The sequence below is a fragment of the Meriones unguiculatus genome, chromosome 1 (genome assembly GCF_030254825.1).
Source record: "Meriones unguiculatus strain TT.TT164.6M chromosome 1, Bangor_MerUng_6.1, whole genome shotgun sequence".
Lineage (NCBI taxonomy): Eukaryota > Metazoa > Chordata > Mammalia > Rodentia > Muridae > Meriones > Meriones unguiculatus.
In genome coordinates, this window is record NC_083349.1 from 158,360,327 (window position 1) to 158,376,458 (window position 16,132).

The 16,132-nt window shown below is 38.0% G+C and overlaps 1 protein-coding gene across 1 annotated transcript in view; it reads right to left on the reverse strand.

Annotated features, from left to right (window-relative positions):
• Positions 1-16,132, reverse strand: part of LOC110541929 (mucin-16-like) — a 168,454-nt gene that overhangs the window by 139,622 nt on the left and 12,700 nt on the right. Inside the window, exon 2 of the mRNA XM_060382911.1 lies at positions 14,226-16,097. Within this exon, the coding sequence (XP_060238894.1) occupies positions 14,226-16,097 (1,872 nt within the window). The remainder of the gene's footprint in view (positions 1-14,225; positions 16,098-16,132) is intronic.

Sequence of the window (16,132 nt, forward strand, 5' to 3'; positions counted from 1 at the left end):
GTGTTCTCCTCCTCCTCCCCCTTCCTTACTGCTCCCAATAAACCTGCATTTATCTGCATTTATATAATATAGCTTCATCTTGTCATTAGTTCATTCTCAATTGGATTTCAACAGAAACTGGAGAAGAAAGGTGTGTGTGTGTGTGTGTGTGTGTGTGTGTGTTGGGAATTGAATCTAGTGCCTTGTGCATACTACATCTGACCTACCTGTGAGATGCACAACAGGAGAAAAAAAGAGGAGAAGGTGGAGAAATCTAAGAAAAGAACTACCCCTGACTATTTCTCTGGAGGGTAAAGAAGATATGGTGGGAAAGGAGGGTGAAAGAGAAGGAAGGAGAACAGAAGGAAGAAAAAGAGGAGGAGGTTACGAAAAGAACTTTCCATGACTACTTTTCTCAATCATGGATTACATTTCTGATATTTTAAGAAATGAAAATACAGATCAGATCTAGGCAAAGCCCTGAAATTTTCCAATTATTTCTGTATTGTTTACTTTGACTTTCAAAGTAATTGTACATCTGTTTTCATCCATTTCTGTAATGGAACACTAAAGCCTGGAGGGTTTCTCTGGCTTGTCAATCATCACACAAAACAACTCTGTCAGGCAACAATATTCATACTGTAGAAAAATACTTTGTGTTAGTCCAAATTTTGTAGTATACTTTCTGTAATTTGTCAACTTGAAAGTCAAAGTGTCGTAGAAGACAAGCCTTAAGGATTATGTAATTGAGTTAGCCTATTGAAATGCCTGAAAGGGATTATTTGATTAGATCAATTGAGGTAATCCCATTAGCTTAATTGAGGTAATTGGGTAATTACATTTCCTGGGCACATATCCTGAAGCATAAAGAAAGCAGAAAGCTAGCTGAGTAACATTACTTCTCTCCCCCCCCCCTCTACATATTGACTGTAGATATGATTCAACTGGTTGCTTCAAGCTACTGCTGTATTGCCTTTCTGCCATGTCGGGATGTAACTTGAAGTGTAAGCCAGAATAAACCCTTCCTTTCAAGGGAGAGGAACTCAGCAGCTCCAAATTCTACTTGAGGCACTATTGACAGTTGATGGATGCTAAGGATAAGAGTCAGTTTTCTGTATGGATGTGGTTCTTGAGTCAACCATGTCACAGTAAATGGTCCTGCACCCACATGTGCATGGACAACAGAAGTTTGACTCTCCATCCATGGTTGCATTTCAGCTGTTGTTATTTTGTTCAGTGTCATGTCTATGCAGTCACAACCACTGTGAGTTCATGTGTGCTATATACCTGTAATATCTAGAAAATACTATTTTGCTGCAGATGTCTACTTCTTCTGGACCAGCGTATTTTGTCACAGTAACAGAAAGGTGTCTTCTGGATAAAAAACAGTATGTGCTTTAGGTAATATAGTGAGATATATATTTCATATTATAGAAAGGTAATCTCCAAGTAGATGTAGAGAAGGAAATACCTAACTATGAATTAGGTTAGATTATTAGGCTAAAGGCTGCTGGTCCAGATGTTTGGAGTTTGCTCTGTTTGAATGGTTCACCATGTTACCTGAGGTTTTCAAGAGTGTCTGTAGGTGAAATCCTTACTCTGGCATTATAATCATTATATTATCTTAGGCAAATTGTTTCCACCTTGAAAGAATGTTTCTCAGTAAAAAGGAGTGTAACAATTAACAAAGTTTTTCATAAGCTTAACATGATTACAAAATTGTCATCATACAGGATCATTTTGACAAACATAAGCTGCTGTTAATGTTTTTGTTCTTGGCAGTAGCCTTCCTGTGAGCTTTACTGTTGGCACCATGTCAACAGTCACTATTCAGTGTGTATTTATTAAGGGTGGCAATGGTTTCAGAAGCTCTAGTTGTTTGAGAGGCCTCAAGAAGCCTTGGAATTAAGTTCTTATGATGAGAGGAAAGGAGCATGAAGACACTCCCAGGCAAGTGGGAAGCCTAGAATCATCTATCATTCCCAACTTCCCCCATCTTCTTCCAATCTAAGTGAGGTCTTATGATAAGCAGTAATGGAGGAGGAAGTGGGGAGAAAGATGGGTTATAGGAAAATAAAGAGGTACAAGTAAAAGAAATGAATAGCAGCAAAGAAGAAAGAAAGAGGGAAGAAAGAGAAGGTAAAAAAGGAGGAGGAATAAGAGAAACAGAGAAGAGGAAAAGAGCAAGAATGGCAAAGAGAAAAAGGAAGATGATGAACATGCAAAGGAAAAGGATATGGATAAGAGGAAAAGGAAGAGGAGAAGGAGAATCACAAAGATATCAGAAAGAAGAAAAGAGAAACAGAAAGAAGAAGAAAAGGAGGAACAGGAGTAAATATTTAATCCTAAGAAGTAAAGTAAGAAAGGACTCGGCCTTCTTTTGTGGGCTGAACATTTCAAAATTAGCCATGTAAGAAATATTAGCCTTGTACCAGGGTTACAAGAAATTCTTAAAGAATGTAAAATATTGTCCAACCTTGAGACTATTGACATTTTTTTTAAATCACTAAATACTTTTAAATCACTAAATACTTTCTCCTTTCAACTTGGTCTCTGTTACTTTGTTAATAGCAATGAAAACTAACAGAGGAAGAGAACTCTCTTACACAAATACTCACCATTGACATAGAGACTGTCTTTGTCTAGGATGTAGGGACCCAGCCTGCTGATACCATTTGTTAGCTGTGTCACTTCTTGATATAACTGCTTTCTGTCCAGAGGAGGACTCATTGGGGCAGAATGGTAAATGCAGATAGTGTCCACTCCAGTGGCTGCCCCATTGTTTTCAGACCTAGAGTGATGGAAATACGGGAATGCTTCATTTAGGGATACGAGAGAATTGAGTATCTCTTTTAATTTGGGTCCTTCCTGGCTTTATTTAGGTCTTTTCAATAGACCATGTCTACTTTCTTAGTTCCATTCTTTTCTTTAGTTTTCCTACTTTGTAAAGTAAGTAACCTCTAGAAAAAGTTTGTTCACTTTTTTCTCTTGCCCAAGTTTTTCAGTTATTTAGTTAACATATATCATGTCAATGACCAGCTCTTTTTATTATAATGTTCAAAATTACTGCAAGACTCTTAGAACACTTACCAGAGGATCCCTTCCCAACTCCTACATTTCTTTCTTCCATCTTCCTTCTCTTTTTTCCCATTCTTCCTTTCTACTTTTTTCTAACTCATTTCTCCATTCTTATCTATCATTTTCATTCCTCCATTCCTCTCCTTTATAACATACTTCCCTCTTTTCTTTTTCTTTTTCTCTTCTTTTCTTTTATTTTATTAATTAATCTTTTTCTTTATTTACTTTTTATTCATTAATTTTTCATTTACTCTGCTACACTCTACTCTTCACCATCACAGTGATTTTCCATGGAGAGGATGAGATAGAAAAGGAGAAGCAAGAGGTAGAAGAGAAGAAAGAGGAGGGCAAAAAAAGAGGACGTGTAAAAAGGAGGAAGAGAAGCAAGAGTAACATGAGTTCACTCTCAACTTTTACATCTCCCATTTCTTCTGATGAACCACTTATGAAAGAATTTATTTTCCTGTGTTTCCTCTGATTACTATACATTCACTGTCAAAGTATGGTTCAAGTATCATGATCTGTACAAAGCTTCCACCAAGTTCCCCAGGGTCAAGCTAAAGCTTCATTACTGGGCTCTTTTAGCCTCTGTGTAGAGTTTAATAGTTTCTTTGACCTGGTTTATGCATGGTTTCAGGTTTTTGCAACAGCTTCCCTCTCCACATAGTGCAACTTTGTCAGGAAGAAAGTCACGGTTGCTAAGTCACAGAGTTGGCATGAGATAATGCATTCTATTATTGCTAAGTGATTCAATACCACTTTTTTCTGATCAGTGAGCCTCAGTGCTTCATACAACTGTCTTCATGCAAATAAGTTCCATGAGCAGCCCCTTCTTTCAGGAAGTCCTGTCTCTCAGGCACTGAATCAAAAAGAGTGCCTCCCATGTCTGAATGCCTGGAGAGCCTCAGTCCTTTATACTATTTGCCTTTCTGTTCTTATTCTCCTATCTCGAACTCCATATGAATTTGCCTGTGATGGAGAAGTCCTCCATGATATAAAGTAAAGAAGGATCACCTGATCAAGGTCAGTTTGCAGCCAGAGTAACCGGAACCAATGCTGGTATTCTTGAACAAAGACTGGAGCTGCAGGTAAGACAAAAAGATGGGTGAGAGAGGTCTGTGAGAATGGGTGAGGTGAAGAAAGGTAAACTGTGGTATGCATGTTGCACGTTACCAGCTGGTTCAAGATCTTCTCTGTTAGGTTGAAGCGGAAGGAGTCTGGGATCCCCATTTCTGTTGTATAAGGCAGGTTGGTAAGTGTGAAGTTGAATGTGAGTGACACCAATTCTGGGTAGATACTTGTTGCTAGAGGAGAGAGAGAGACCATAAACATGAGACTTTTGGACCTTGGACTAAAAAAATTAGTTGGACACTTTAAACAGGGCTTAACAGAGCCCTGTTTAGTAGTAGAATCGTAGAAGACAGTGGTGCTGAGGGCAATGTGATATGTGGGTGGCTTGCTCAAGAAGTTTCAGAGGAGAAGAATATTAGTAAGTGGTCTAGACTTCTTGTGATGTTTTGGTGAAGAATGTAGTTGCTTTCCACCTTTGTCCAAAAAAATAAAAATGCCTAAGGCTAAATTGAAGCATTTGAGATTAAAGAAGTAAGCAGAGGAGATTTTCAGATAGCCTGTTATTGAGGAGATTTCCAGGTAGCCTGTTATTGAGGAGATTTCCAGGTAGCCTGTTAGTGACTGTTATGGTTATCAGTGGTCACTCTTATGCAGATCTACAATAAAAAGAGCAATCCAAACAAGAAAAAAAATACAGAATGTGTTTAGTTTGAGGAGAAAGAGAGGGCCAGGAAGCATAACGGAACTAAGTTCTATGTTCAGGAGATAAAAATGTTTTAATAGAAGCTTGAATGCTCAATTTTCAGGTAGTAACAATATTTGAAAAGGATTTCGACGTATGGTTTTGTTAGAGGAAGTGTGTCACTGGAGATGACTTTGAAGTTTCAAAAAATCATACCAAACCCAGAGTCTCTCCCTCTGAAGATCAAAATGTAGCTTTTAGCTACTGCTCCAGCAATTGCCTACATGTGGCCTTGCTCCCTGACACAATGATAATGGATTAAACTCCTAAAACTGTAAGCAAGCCCCAACCAAATGCTTTGTTTTATAAGAGTTGCCATGGTCATGATGTCTTTTCACAGCAACAGAACATAACCAAAACACCAACCAGACAGATCTTCCAAATCCTTCTCTAGCGTCTAAACCCACGAGTTTACCTGATCTTCTTCACTCATGAACCCTCCCCAACCTGCCACACCAGCATGCATCCTGCATAGAGTTATCTAGCCTAGTCTGGTCAGCCTTGCCTGCATCAAAATCAATCTCTATACTTCCCTTGAACTCTTCCTACTGATTCCTAAATTACAGGATCCTCTCATACTATAGACAATCTTTTTCTCTCAGCTAGATCTAACTCCACCCTCAAATCTTAAACCAGGAGGTACAATCTGTAATCTGCTTTGCCCATCTAACTTCATTACACTAAAGCCATTTTCACCCTAGACCCAACCCCCTTCCCATTCACCTTTCTCCTTCTCTAACCATATCAGACTTAGAACTAACCAAAGAAGTGTACATGCTCAGATCTCATCACAAAAATACAAACAATATAAAAGATCAAACTAGTATGTTCTCTCTAAAACCTATCAGTCTTCTATAAATATTTGCCAATAAAAAAATCACCCCTTCTTGATTAGCTTCCTTGGCTATATGGATTTTAGTATGTTTTTATTTTGTGTCTAATATCCACTTATGAGTGAGTATATTCCCTGTGTGTCATTCTGCTCCTGGGATACCTCACTCAGGATGATCTTTTCTAGTTTCTAGGAGATGGTCTGGAACCCATGCAAGGAGGTAGCCTATGGCTACATGGAGTGTCCAACTGGCCTCCATAGTAATGGGGATAGGGCATGAACTGATTGCCCTAACTCTTTGATCACCTCCCTCTGAGTGGGGAACAGCCTTACCAGGCCACAGAAGAAGACAGTGCAGCCACTCCTGATGAGACCTGATAGACTAGATCAGAGGGAAGGGGAGGAAGACCTCCCTTATCAGTGGACTGGGGGAGAGGCACAGTTGGGGAAGAGGGAAGGAGAATGGGATTGGGAGGAGAAGAGAGAGGGAGATACTTAAAGAGACTAAACATCCCAGTGATACCCAAGACATGAAGAAGACAATCTAATAGTTGGAAATCAAATTCAACAAGAAGGTATAAACATTGATAAAGACTCAAACTGAAATGAAGATGAAAATGGAAAGCCCAATGACTCAACTAGAAAATTCCAAGAAAAGCTTACACATAGAATGAATCAATCAAAAGGTAAAATATTAGGGCTCAAAATGGAGAAAATCTGAACAAACTAAGCAAGGAATATGAAAACAAACAAACAATGAAAAGGACAGAAAGAGAATAAGGCACACCAGGAAAGCTCCAAACCTTTGAACTATAGGGAGAAGAGTTCCAAGTCAATTCTATAGAAATCTTCAATAGAATCACATGAAGACTTCCCCAAACGAAGAGAGACAAAGCTATACAGATTCAAGAAACACACTGAACGCATAATATAAAAGACCAAAAAGGAAAATCTTTATGCATATTATAGTTAAAACACTAATCCACATAACAAAGAAAGTGGATTGAAAGTTGCAAGAGAAAAAAAAAAAACTACAAGTTAAAACCCATTAAAATATCAGCTGATTTCTCAGTGGAAACGTTGAGAGCCAGAAGACCTTGGAATAATGCATTGCAAGTTCTAAAAGATTTTGATAGAAAGGCTAGAAAGATATACCCAGCAAAATGTTTTGCCATAACTGAAGAAGACAGAAAAACTCTCCACAATATACATAGCCTAAAAGAATTACATTCAACAAACCAAAGCTATGAATTCATAATTCATTTTCATAATTATTTCAGACTAATTGATGAATTATTTCAGACTAAATATAGGAATTAGCATAGCAGAGAGACTATGGAAAGAAATATGAAGCCATAATTATACAAGTACAAAGTACCACTGAAAACACAACCACCACCAAACTCAACAATGTGAAGACCACAATTAACATACATATTTTAATAATTTTAATCATAACTTTAAATATCAATGGCCTTAATTTTCCATTCAAAAGACACAGGGAGACTGAATGGATCAAGAAACAAAATCCATCTATCTGTTCTCTACAAGAAGTGTATCATAGTTTCAAAGATAAGCAACATCTTAGAGTAAAAAGATGAAAAAATTTACATTTTTAAATCCGACCAGGACACAAACAGGCATTGCTATCTTAATATCTGACAAAATAGACTTTAAACTGAAATTAATCAGAGGTGATAAAGAATGACTCTTCATTCTAATAAAGGGAACAGTTAACCAAGCAAACGTTACTATTCCAAACATATAAGCACCAAACCCTGGGGTACTAAATTTCATACAAACAAAAAACTACTCTGGATTTAGAGACACAGACTAGCATCAATTCATTAACAATGGGTTATTTAACTACTCTACTTGGTCCAATATACACGTTTTTCAGATTAAAAACAGAGAAACATCAGAATTAATGAACATGATACAACAAATGCATTTGACAAATATTTACAGGATAGCCACTCTAAACACCAAAGAATATATATGTATGCATTCTTTTTAGAAGCACATGGGAAAGTTCTAAAATAGACCACATTCTGGGACATAAAACAAACCTTTTAAAATTAAAAAAAAAATTGAAATAACTCATATCTTCTCTGATCACAATGCAATAAAATGTAAAATGTATAGCAAACAAATTTCTAGTAAGTACGTAACCACGGAGATTAAATAACTACTGAATGACAAGTGGTTCAAAGGCGAAAACAAGAAAGAAATAAAAAGATGTCTTGAAATGCAATGAAAATGAAAACAGCACAACAAAACAGCTGGGAGACAGTAAAAACAGTCCCATAGTCCCACATAGCTCTATATGCCTACTTTTAAAAATATCAGAAAGAGGAAAAAAAAAAAGACTTAATAATGCAACTCAAAATGTCGTAAAAGTGAGAACTACATCCCACCCTACTTGACAACTAGAAATAATAAAAATCAGAACAGAAAACAATACAAACACTCAACAAATCTAAAGTCTTGTTCTTTGAGAAGATAAACAAAATAGAAAGTCCCTGGTCTAACTCACCGAAAGAAAGAGAGTACTTGGATAAACAGAATCAAAAATGAGCATGGAAATATTTCAGCAGATACCAATTGCTATTGCCTTTGGTTGCTCTGAGATGTGTGAGTCCCTTTTTGCTGAAGACATCATGCCCTTCAGACACAGGGCCCAGAAAATCCTGAGCTGTAGTTGATTTGATATCTCCTCATTGAAGACTAGCTTTCATGGTACCAGAAGGCACTGTGAAAGATTTCAAGGAGAAAAGCAACAAGCTGTGCTACCCAGCTATAATGCCCATGAACTGCAGCAACTACAACCACTGCACAATAACTTTATGGGGGAAGTAGTGGCATGGATAACTTTGTGGTAACCAATAGCTCTCTAGTTAGAGTTACAACCTACTCAATAAGAGGTAAATCATGCTTGGTACTGGAAACCTAGTACCGGAAACTATTACCCAGGAAAACACACAACCACCAACTTGTTAAACCAGTATGATCCCAAACAAAATTCTAAACATTTGTCTTATGAGAAATGTCTTATGACAAGGAAACTTGTTTTTGCAACAGAGAGAATTTCAAAGAAAATAACCAATAAAAAGGCAGAATTTTGGCTGCATCTACAAAATATTCCAGTGCCTAAGGCTCACAGAACATTGAAAAAGATGGTGGACAGAAGGATTTTAAGAGCCAGAGGACCAGGAAGTATGCTGTGAGATTGTGTGTGTTAGTAATGTTTGAAGCTCCACCCCAAAATTCTCACCAAGACTGCTTAAACATAAGCTAAGCCAGGACAATAGAATGACAACATAATGGACAAAGATCACAAGTCCTCAGTCTTACACAAAGAAAAACAGGTAATATTCATAGTGGAACAGGAAAGAACACACAAATTTGGTGCACAATACCAAAATATCAGTACTTAAAATATACCTACATTACACTGACTCAGTAGGTTGTATTTAGAAGTATATACATATATATACATATATATGTTTATCATGTTGTACGTATGTTCATAACAACAATTAAAACACAGAGCAATGGACTTGAAAAACATCAAGGAGAAATTTATGGGTGGATTTGGAGAGAGAATAGGGAAAGGAAAAATGATACAATTATTTTATAGTTTCAAAAATGGAAGAAAAAGAAAAAAATCTTATTTCAAATTTTTTAATAAATAGCTCATAGCTATTGGGGGTGTGAAGAGAGTTTTATGAGAGGGCTTGCTGTGCAAGTATGAGGGCTTGAGTTCAAATCCTCTGCACCCATGTTAAAAATTGGGCTTGCTCAACAGATACAAGAAGATTGAAATAATCCCTTGTGTCCTATCTGACCACCATGGACTAAATCTAGACCTCAACAACAACAAAAATATCAAAAAGCCTACACACACATGGAAACTGAACAACTTGCTACTCAATGACAGCTGGGTCTGGAGAAATAAAGAAAGAAATCAAAGACTTCCTAGAAGTCAATAAAAATGAAGGCACAACATACCCAAACTTATGGGACACGATGAAAGCAGTGCTAAGAGGAAAGCTCATAGCACTATGTGCCTTCAAGAAGAAATTTGAAATATCTCATACAAGCAACTTAAAGGTTCACCTGAAGGCCCTACAGAAAAAAAGAAGCAGACATACCCAAGAGGAGTAGACAGCTGGAAATAATCAGACTCAGGGCTGAAATCAATAAATTGGAAACAAATAAAACAATTCAAAGAATCAGTGAAACCAAGAACTGGTTCTTTGAGAAAATCAACAAGATAGACAGACCCTTAGCCAAGCTAACTAAAAGACAGAGAGACACCATTCAAATCAACAAAATCAGAAACAAAAAGGGGAACCTAACAACAGACACTGAGAAAATCCAAACAATCATTAGGTCTTATTTCAAAAGCCTATACACAACAAATTTTGAAAATCTAAATGAAATGGACAATTTTCTCTATCAATTCCACTTATCAAAGCTGAATCAAGACCAGGGAAATTGATTAGATAGTCCTGTATCCCTTAAGGAAATAGAAACTGTCATCGAAAGTCTCCCATTCAAAAAAAAAAAAAAAAAAAAAAAAAGCCCTGGGCCAGATGGTTTCAGCACAGCATTCTACCAGACCTTCAAAGCAGAGCGAATGCCAATACTCTTCAAACTATTCCACAAAATAGAAACAGAAAGAACACTACCAATACTTCATTCTGTGAAGCTAGAGTCACCTTGATACCTAAACTGCACAAAGACCCAACAAAGAAGAAGAATTTTAGGCCAATCTCTCTTATGAACACTGATGCAAAAATACTCAGTAAAATACTTGCAAATTGAATCCAAGTACACATCAAAGATATCATCCACTATAACCAAGTAGGCTTCATCCCAGGTATGAAGGTATGGTTTAATATTTAGAAATCCATCAATGTAATCCACCATTTAAACAAACTGAAAGAAAAAGATCACTTGATAATCTTTTTAGATGCCAAAAAAGCATTAGATAAAATCCAACATTCATTGATGTTTAAAGTCCTGGAGAGATCAGGGATACAAGACACTTATCTAAACATAGTAAAAGCAATATACAGCAAGCCTATAGCCAACATCAAATTAAATGGAGAGAAACTTAAAGCAATCCCACTGAAACCAGGGACAAGGTAAGGCTGTCTTTTATCTCTTCAACATAGTTCTGGAAGACAGTTAAAGGAGATCAAGGGGATACAAATTGGAAAGGAAGAAGTCAAATTATCACTATTTGCATATGATATGATAGTATATCTTCTAAAAATTCTACCAGGGAACTCCTACAGCTGATAAACACCTTCAGCAAAGTGGCCAGATACAAAATTAACTGAAAAAAATCAGTAGCTCCCTATATACAAAAGACAAAAGAGCTGAGAAAGAAATTAGGGAAACGACACCCTTCACCATAGCCACAAATGACATAAAGTACCTTGGTGTAACCCTAACCAAGCAAGTCAAAGACTTGTATGAAAAAATTTCAAATCTGAAGAAAGAATTAGAAGAAGATATCAGAAGATGGAAAGATCTCCCATGCTCATGGTTTGGCAAGATTAACATAGTAAAAATGTCCATCTTACCAAAAGCAACCTACAGATTCAATGCAATTTCCATCAAATTACCAACACAATTCTTTACAAACCATGAAAGAAAAATTCTCAACTTCATATGGAATAACAAGAAACCCAGAATTGCTAAAACAATCCTCTACAATAAAAGATCTTCTAATCCATCCCTGATCTTAAGCTGTACTATAGAGCAACAGTAATAAAAACTGTATGGTACTATCATAGAAACAAAATAGTGGATCAATGGAATCAGATAAAAGACCCAGAAATAAACTCACACTCTTATGGACACCTGATTTTTGACAAAGATGTCAAAACCACACAATGGAAAAAAGATAGCATCTTCAACAAATGGTGCTGGTCTAACTGGATGTCTACATGTAGGAAAATGCAAATAGATCCATACTTATCACCCTGCATAAAACTAAAGCCCAAGTGGATCAAAGACCTCAACATAAAAATAGACACATTTAATAGGTTAGAAGAAAAAGTGGGGAATAGCCTTGAACTCATTGGCACAGGAGACAACTTCCTGAACAGAACACCAACAGCACAGGCTCTAAGAGTAACAATCAATAAATGGGACCTTATGAAACTGAAAAGCTTCTGTTAAGCAAAGGACACTGCTGTCAGAACAAAATGACAGCCTACAGACTCAGAAAGGATCTTCACCAACCCTATATCTGACAGAGGGCTAATTTCCAGAATATATAAAGAACTCAAGAAGTTAAATAGCAATAAATCAAGTAATCCAGTTTAAAAATGGGGTACAGAGCTAAACAGAATTCTCAATAAAGGAACATAGAATGGTAGAGAAACACTAAAAGAAATGCTTGACATCCTTAGTCATCAGGGAAATGCAAATCAAAACAACCTTGAGATTTCACCTTACACCCATCAGAATGGCTAAGATCAAAAACTCAAGTTACATCACATGCTGAAGAGGATGTGGAGAAAGGGGAACCCTCCTCCATTGCTGGTGGGAATGTAAACTTGTACAACCACTTTGGAAATCATTCTGGTGTTTTCTCAGACAATTAGGAATAGTGCTTCCTAAAGATCCAGCTATGCCACTCCTAGGCATATATCCAAAAGATGCTCAAGTATACAACAAGGACATTTGCTCAACCATGTTTGTAGCAGCTTTATTTGTAATAACCAGATGCTGGAAACAACCCTTATGTCCCTCAGTTGAGGAATGAATATGGAAATTGTGGTACATATGTACAAATGAATACTACTTAGCAATTAAAAACAAGGAAATCATGAAATTTGCAGGCAAATGGTGGGATCTAGAAAAGATTATCTTGAGTGAGGTATCCCAGAAGCAGAAAGACACACATGGTATATAAGTGGATATTATGATAATATAGGACAAACATACTAAAATCTGTATACCTAAGGAAGTTAATCAAGAAGGAGGACCCTGAGTTAGATGTTCAATATTCATTCAGAAAGGCAAAGGGGATGGACAAGGGAAGAGGGAGAAAGCAGGGCACAGGACAGGAGCCTACCGCAGAGGCCTCTGACAGACTCTACCCAGCAGGATATCAAAGAAGATGCTGAGACTCATAACCAAACTTTGGGCAGAGTGCAGGGAATCTTATGAAAGAAGGGGGAGGACAGGAAGGAAAGGAAGGGACAGGAGCTCCACAAGAAGAGCAACAGAACCAAAAAATCTGGGTGCAGGGATCTTTTCTGAGACTGATACTCTAAACAAGGACCATTCCGGAGGTAACCTAGAACCCCTACACAGTTGTAGATCATGGCAGCTCAGTGTCCAAGAGAGTTCCCCAGTAATAAGAAGAGGGACTGTCTCTGACATGAACTGAGTGGCCTGCTCTTTAATCACCTCCACCTGAGGGGAGAGTAGCCTTACCAGACCACAGACAATACAGCCACTCCTGATGAGACCTGATAGACTTGGGTCAGATAGAAGGGGAGGGGTACCTCCCCTATCATTGGACTGGGGGAGGTGCATAGGAGAAAAAGAGGGAGGAAGGGTGGGATTGGGAGGAAGGGGGAGGGGGCTACAGCTGAAATACAAAGTAATTACTAAAACTGTAATTAATAAACTGTAATTAATAAAAATAAAATTAAATAACAAACAACAACAACAAAAATTGGGTTTGGCCATATGTGTATCTGCCATACCAGAATAGTGATGTGGGTAGAGACAGGAGGATCTCTGGGGATTCCTCACTGCCTGTCTACTTCCAAGTTCAGTGTAAGACCTTAGCTTAAGGGAATAGAAGAGTGATAGAGGAAAATGCCTGCTCTTCTCTTCTTGTGTCTAAATGTAAACACCACACACACACACACACACAAATAAAGAAGTAAATGAATATATTAATATATTTTAAAAAATCAATGGTTTACTCATTTTAAGGCTCAGGGAACATTGTGGAAGAGGGCACAGAAAAAATACAGGAGTCAAAGGAAGGGGTTATGTGTTATGAAAGTGTGTCTTCAAAGTATGGCATAACTGTTGCAGTCTTGAACTTACTGTAGCTGTGATTATCTGTGTAAGAGCTGCTAACAGATACAGCACATAGAAAGTAAACTGATGCAATCACTAATAGTTGGGAGGAATGTAGAATGAGGAATTATTGCCTAACGTATACAAAATTTTAGTTTGGCATGATTAAAATTGTTTGGAGGGTTGTGGATATGGCTTCATTGTATAGCAGTTGCAAAGTATGTGAGGTCCTGAACTGAATTTCTGGCAAAGTATGTGAGGTCCTGAACTGAATTTCTGGCAAGCCGAGAACAAAGGGGAATCTAAAATCTGCCTGAAAACTGAAAGGGGTGGTGGTTGAATAACACTGTACACACAACAGTTCTGATTTGGACATACACCTAAAACATACAAAGGAAAAATACTTACATTATGGACATATATATTATATATTACCACAATAATAAAACTTATGCTTACTTTGTCTTGAAGTCACACTCTCAGGCGACCATGTGGACATTCTAGATGTGGTCAGAAAGGCAAAAGAACTTCCATGTACTGTAGTTGTGGTCTTAGTCTCAGTGGGTCTTGAACTTGTGACGGCTAAATGAGTGGGTTTACTTGCAGTTTCCAGGTCAGGAAGTGGGCTTTTTGAAGACTCTGATGGTATCAAGGTCATGTTGGGGCTTGTGACATTAGCGACAAAATCTGAAAGTCTAAGTGTAGTGAGAGATGGTGAAGTTTCTATGCTCTGTGAAGTTGCAGTGCTAGATTTACTAGTTGTAGGGACACCAGGGGCACTAGAGGACATAGTCAGAGAGTATTTTGCTGAAGGGCTGGAAGCCCATAATTCTGTGCTGCTTGGTGATACAGGAGAAGGGGTTACAGTTAGAATGCTTGTGCTTGTCTCACTACTAGTGTGGATGGAGAAAGAGGCTCCTTCTTCAGAAGCACTAGATGAAAAAATCCTGGCTGAACTTGTCTCTACCCCTGAAGCTGAGGAAGTGATTTCTGATTCACTATAAGAAAATGTGGGATTTGTTCTGGGAAGTGGTGTGCTAGTCTTGACAGAAAGAATGGTCCCTGTTTCCGTTCTTTCCATATTGCCAGGTATAGTAGAGACACTGGAAACTGTTGAAGTGGCTTCTTTTCCAGAATGGGTGACCCATGAGGCTGTGGTATCTGTTTCATCTGCAAGAACAACCAGAGTTGGAGCACTTGTATGTGTCTTTATCACAGAGGTAGTGGCCACTGATGTCTTTGTTTCTGTTACACTAGGAATGATATCCAGAGTAGAAATACTTGGACTGGGTTGCCTCCCAACATGAGTGATCAGTGACATTGTAGTATGTGCTTTAGAAGGAATAAAAATTGGTGAGGTCATCAAGTCTGCAACACTAGATGAGATGGATGTTGTTAGAATATTCGAGGTGTTTTCTCCTTCAGGAGGGGTGACCATTGAGGTTGGGGTCTCTGGTTGACCTGGAAAAGCATCCTGAGTTGAAGATGCTGAATGACTTTTTGTGACAGAGCTAGTAACTTCTGATGAAATGTTTTCTGTAACACCAGAAGAAACAGCTAGTGTGGGCAAGGCTGAACTAAAATGTCGCTCAACAGGGGTGACCAATGAAATTGTGTTATGTGGTTTAGAAGTAAGAGGAGATGGTGAGGTCATCATGTCTGAAATAGTAGGTGAGATGGTAGAAGTTAAAACACCTAGAGTGGCTTCCCTTTGAGAATGAGTTAGCAAGGAGGCTGTGGACTCTGGACCTGGAGAAAAAGCCACAGTTAAAGTCGTTGGATGGATATCTGTGCCCAAGTTTGTACTCAGAGAGGATGTCAATTTGGTTATACCTGGAGAAACTGTCATGGTGGACATGCTTAAATTGGGCTGTGTAGTGGCATTCATGAACAATGAGTTTATAGTCTCTGTTTCAGTAAGAGCTTCACTCTCAGTTTTTGAGGTAATGACGTCTGGAACGTTAGATGAAATGGTTGTAGACGGAACTACTGAAGTACTTCCTCTTTCAAAGTGGGTGAGCAGTGAGGCTGAGGTTTCCGGTTGACCTGTAGAAACAGCCAGATATGAATGCACAGAATGTCTTTCAGTACCTGAACTAGTGGCCAGTGATGATATCATTTCTGTTATATCTGGAGAGACAGGGAGAATAGAAATGGCTGAACTGGACTGTTCACCATGGGTAACTAAAGAAACTGTGGCATGAGGTTCAGAAGGAAGAGGACTTGGTGAGGTCATCATGTCCGGAACACTAGTTGAAATGTTAATAGCTACAACTGAAATGGCTTCTGTATCAGAATAGGTGAACAATGGTTCTCTGGTTTCTGGTTGACCTAAAGAAACAGGAGGGGAAGTCTTTGAATAGCTT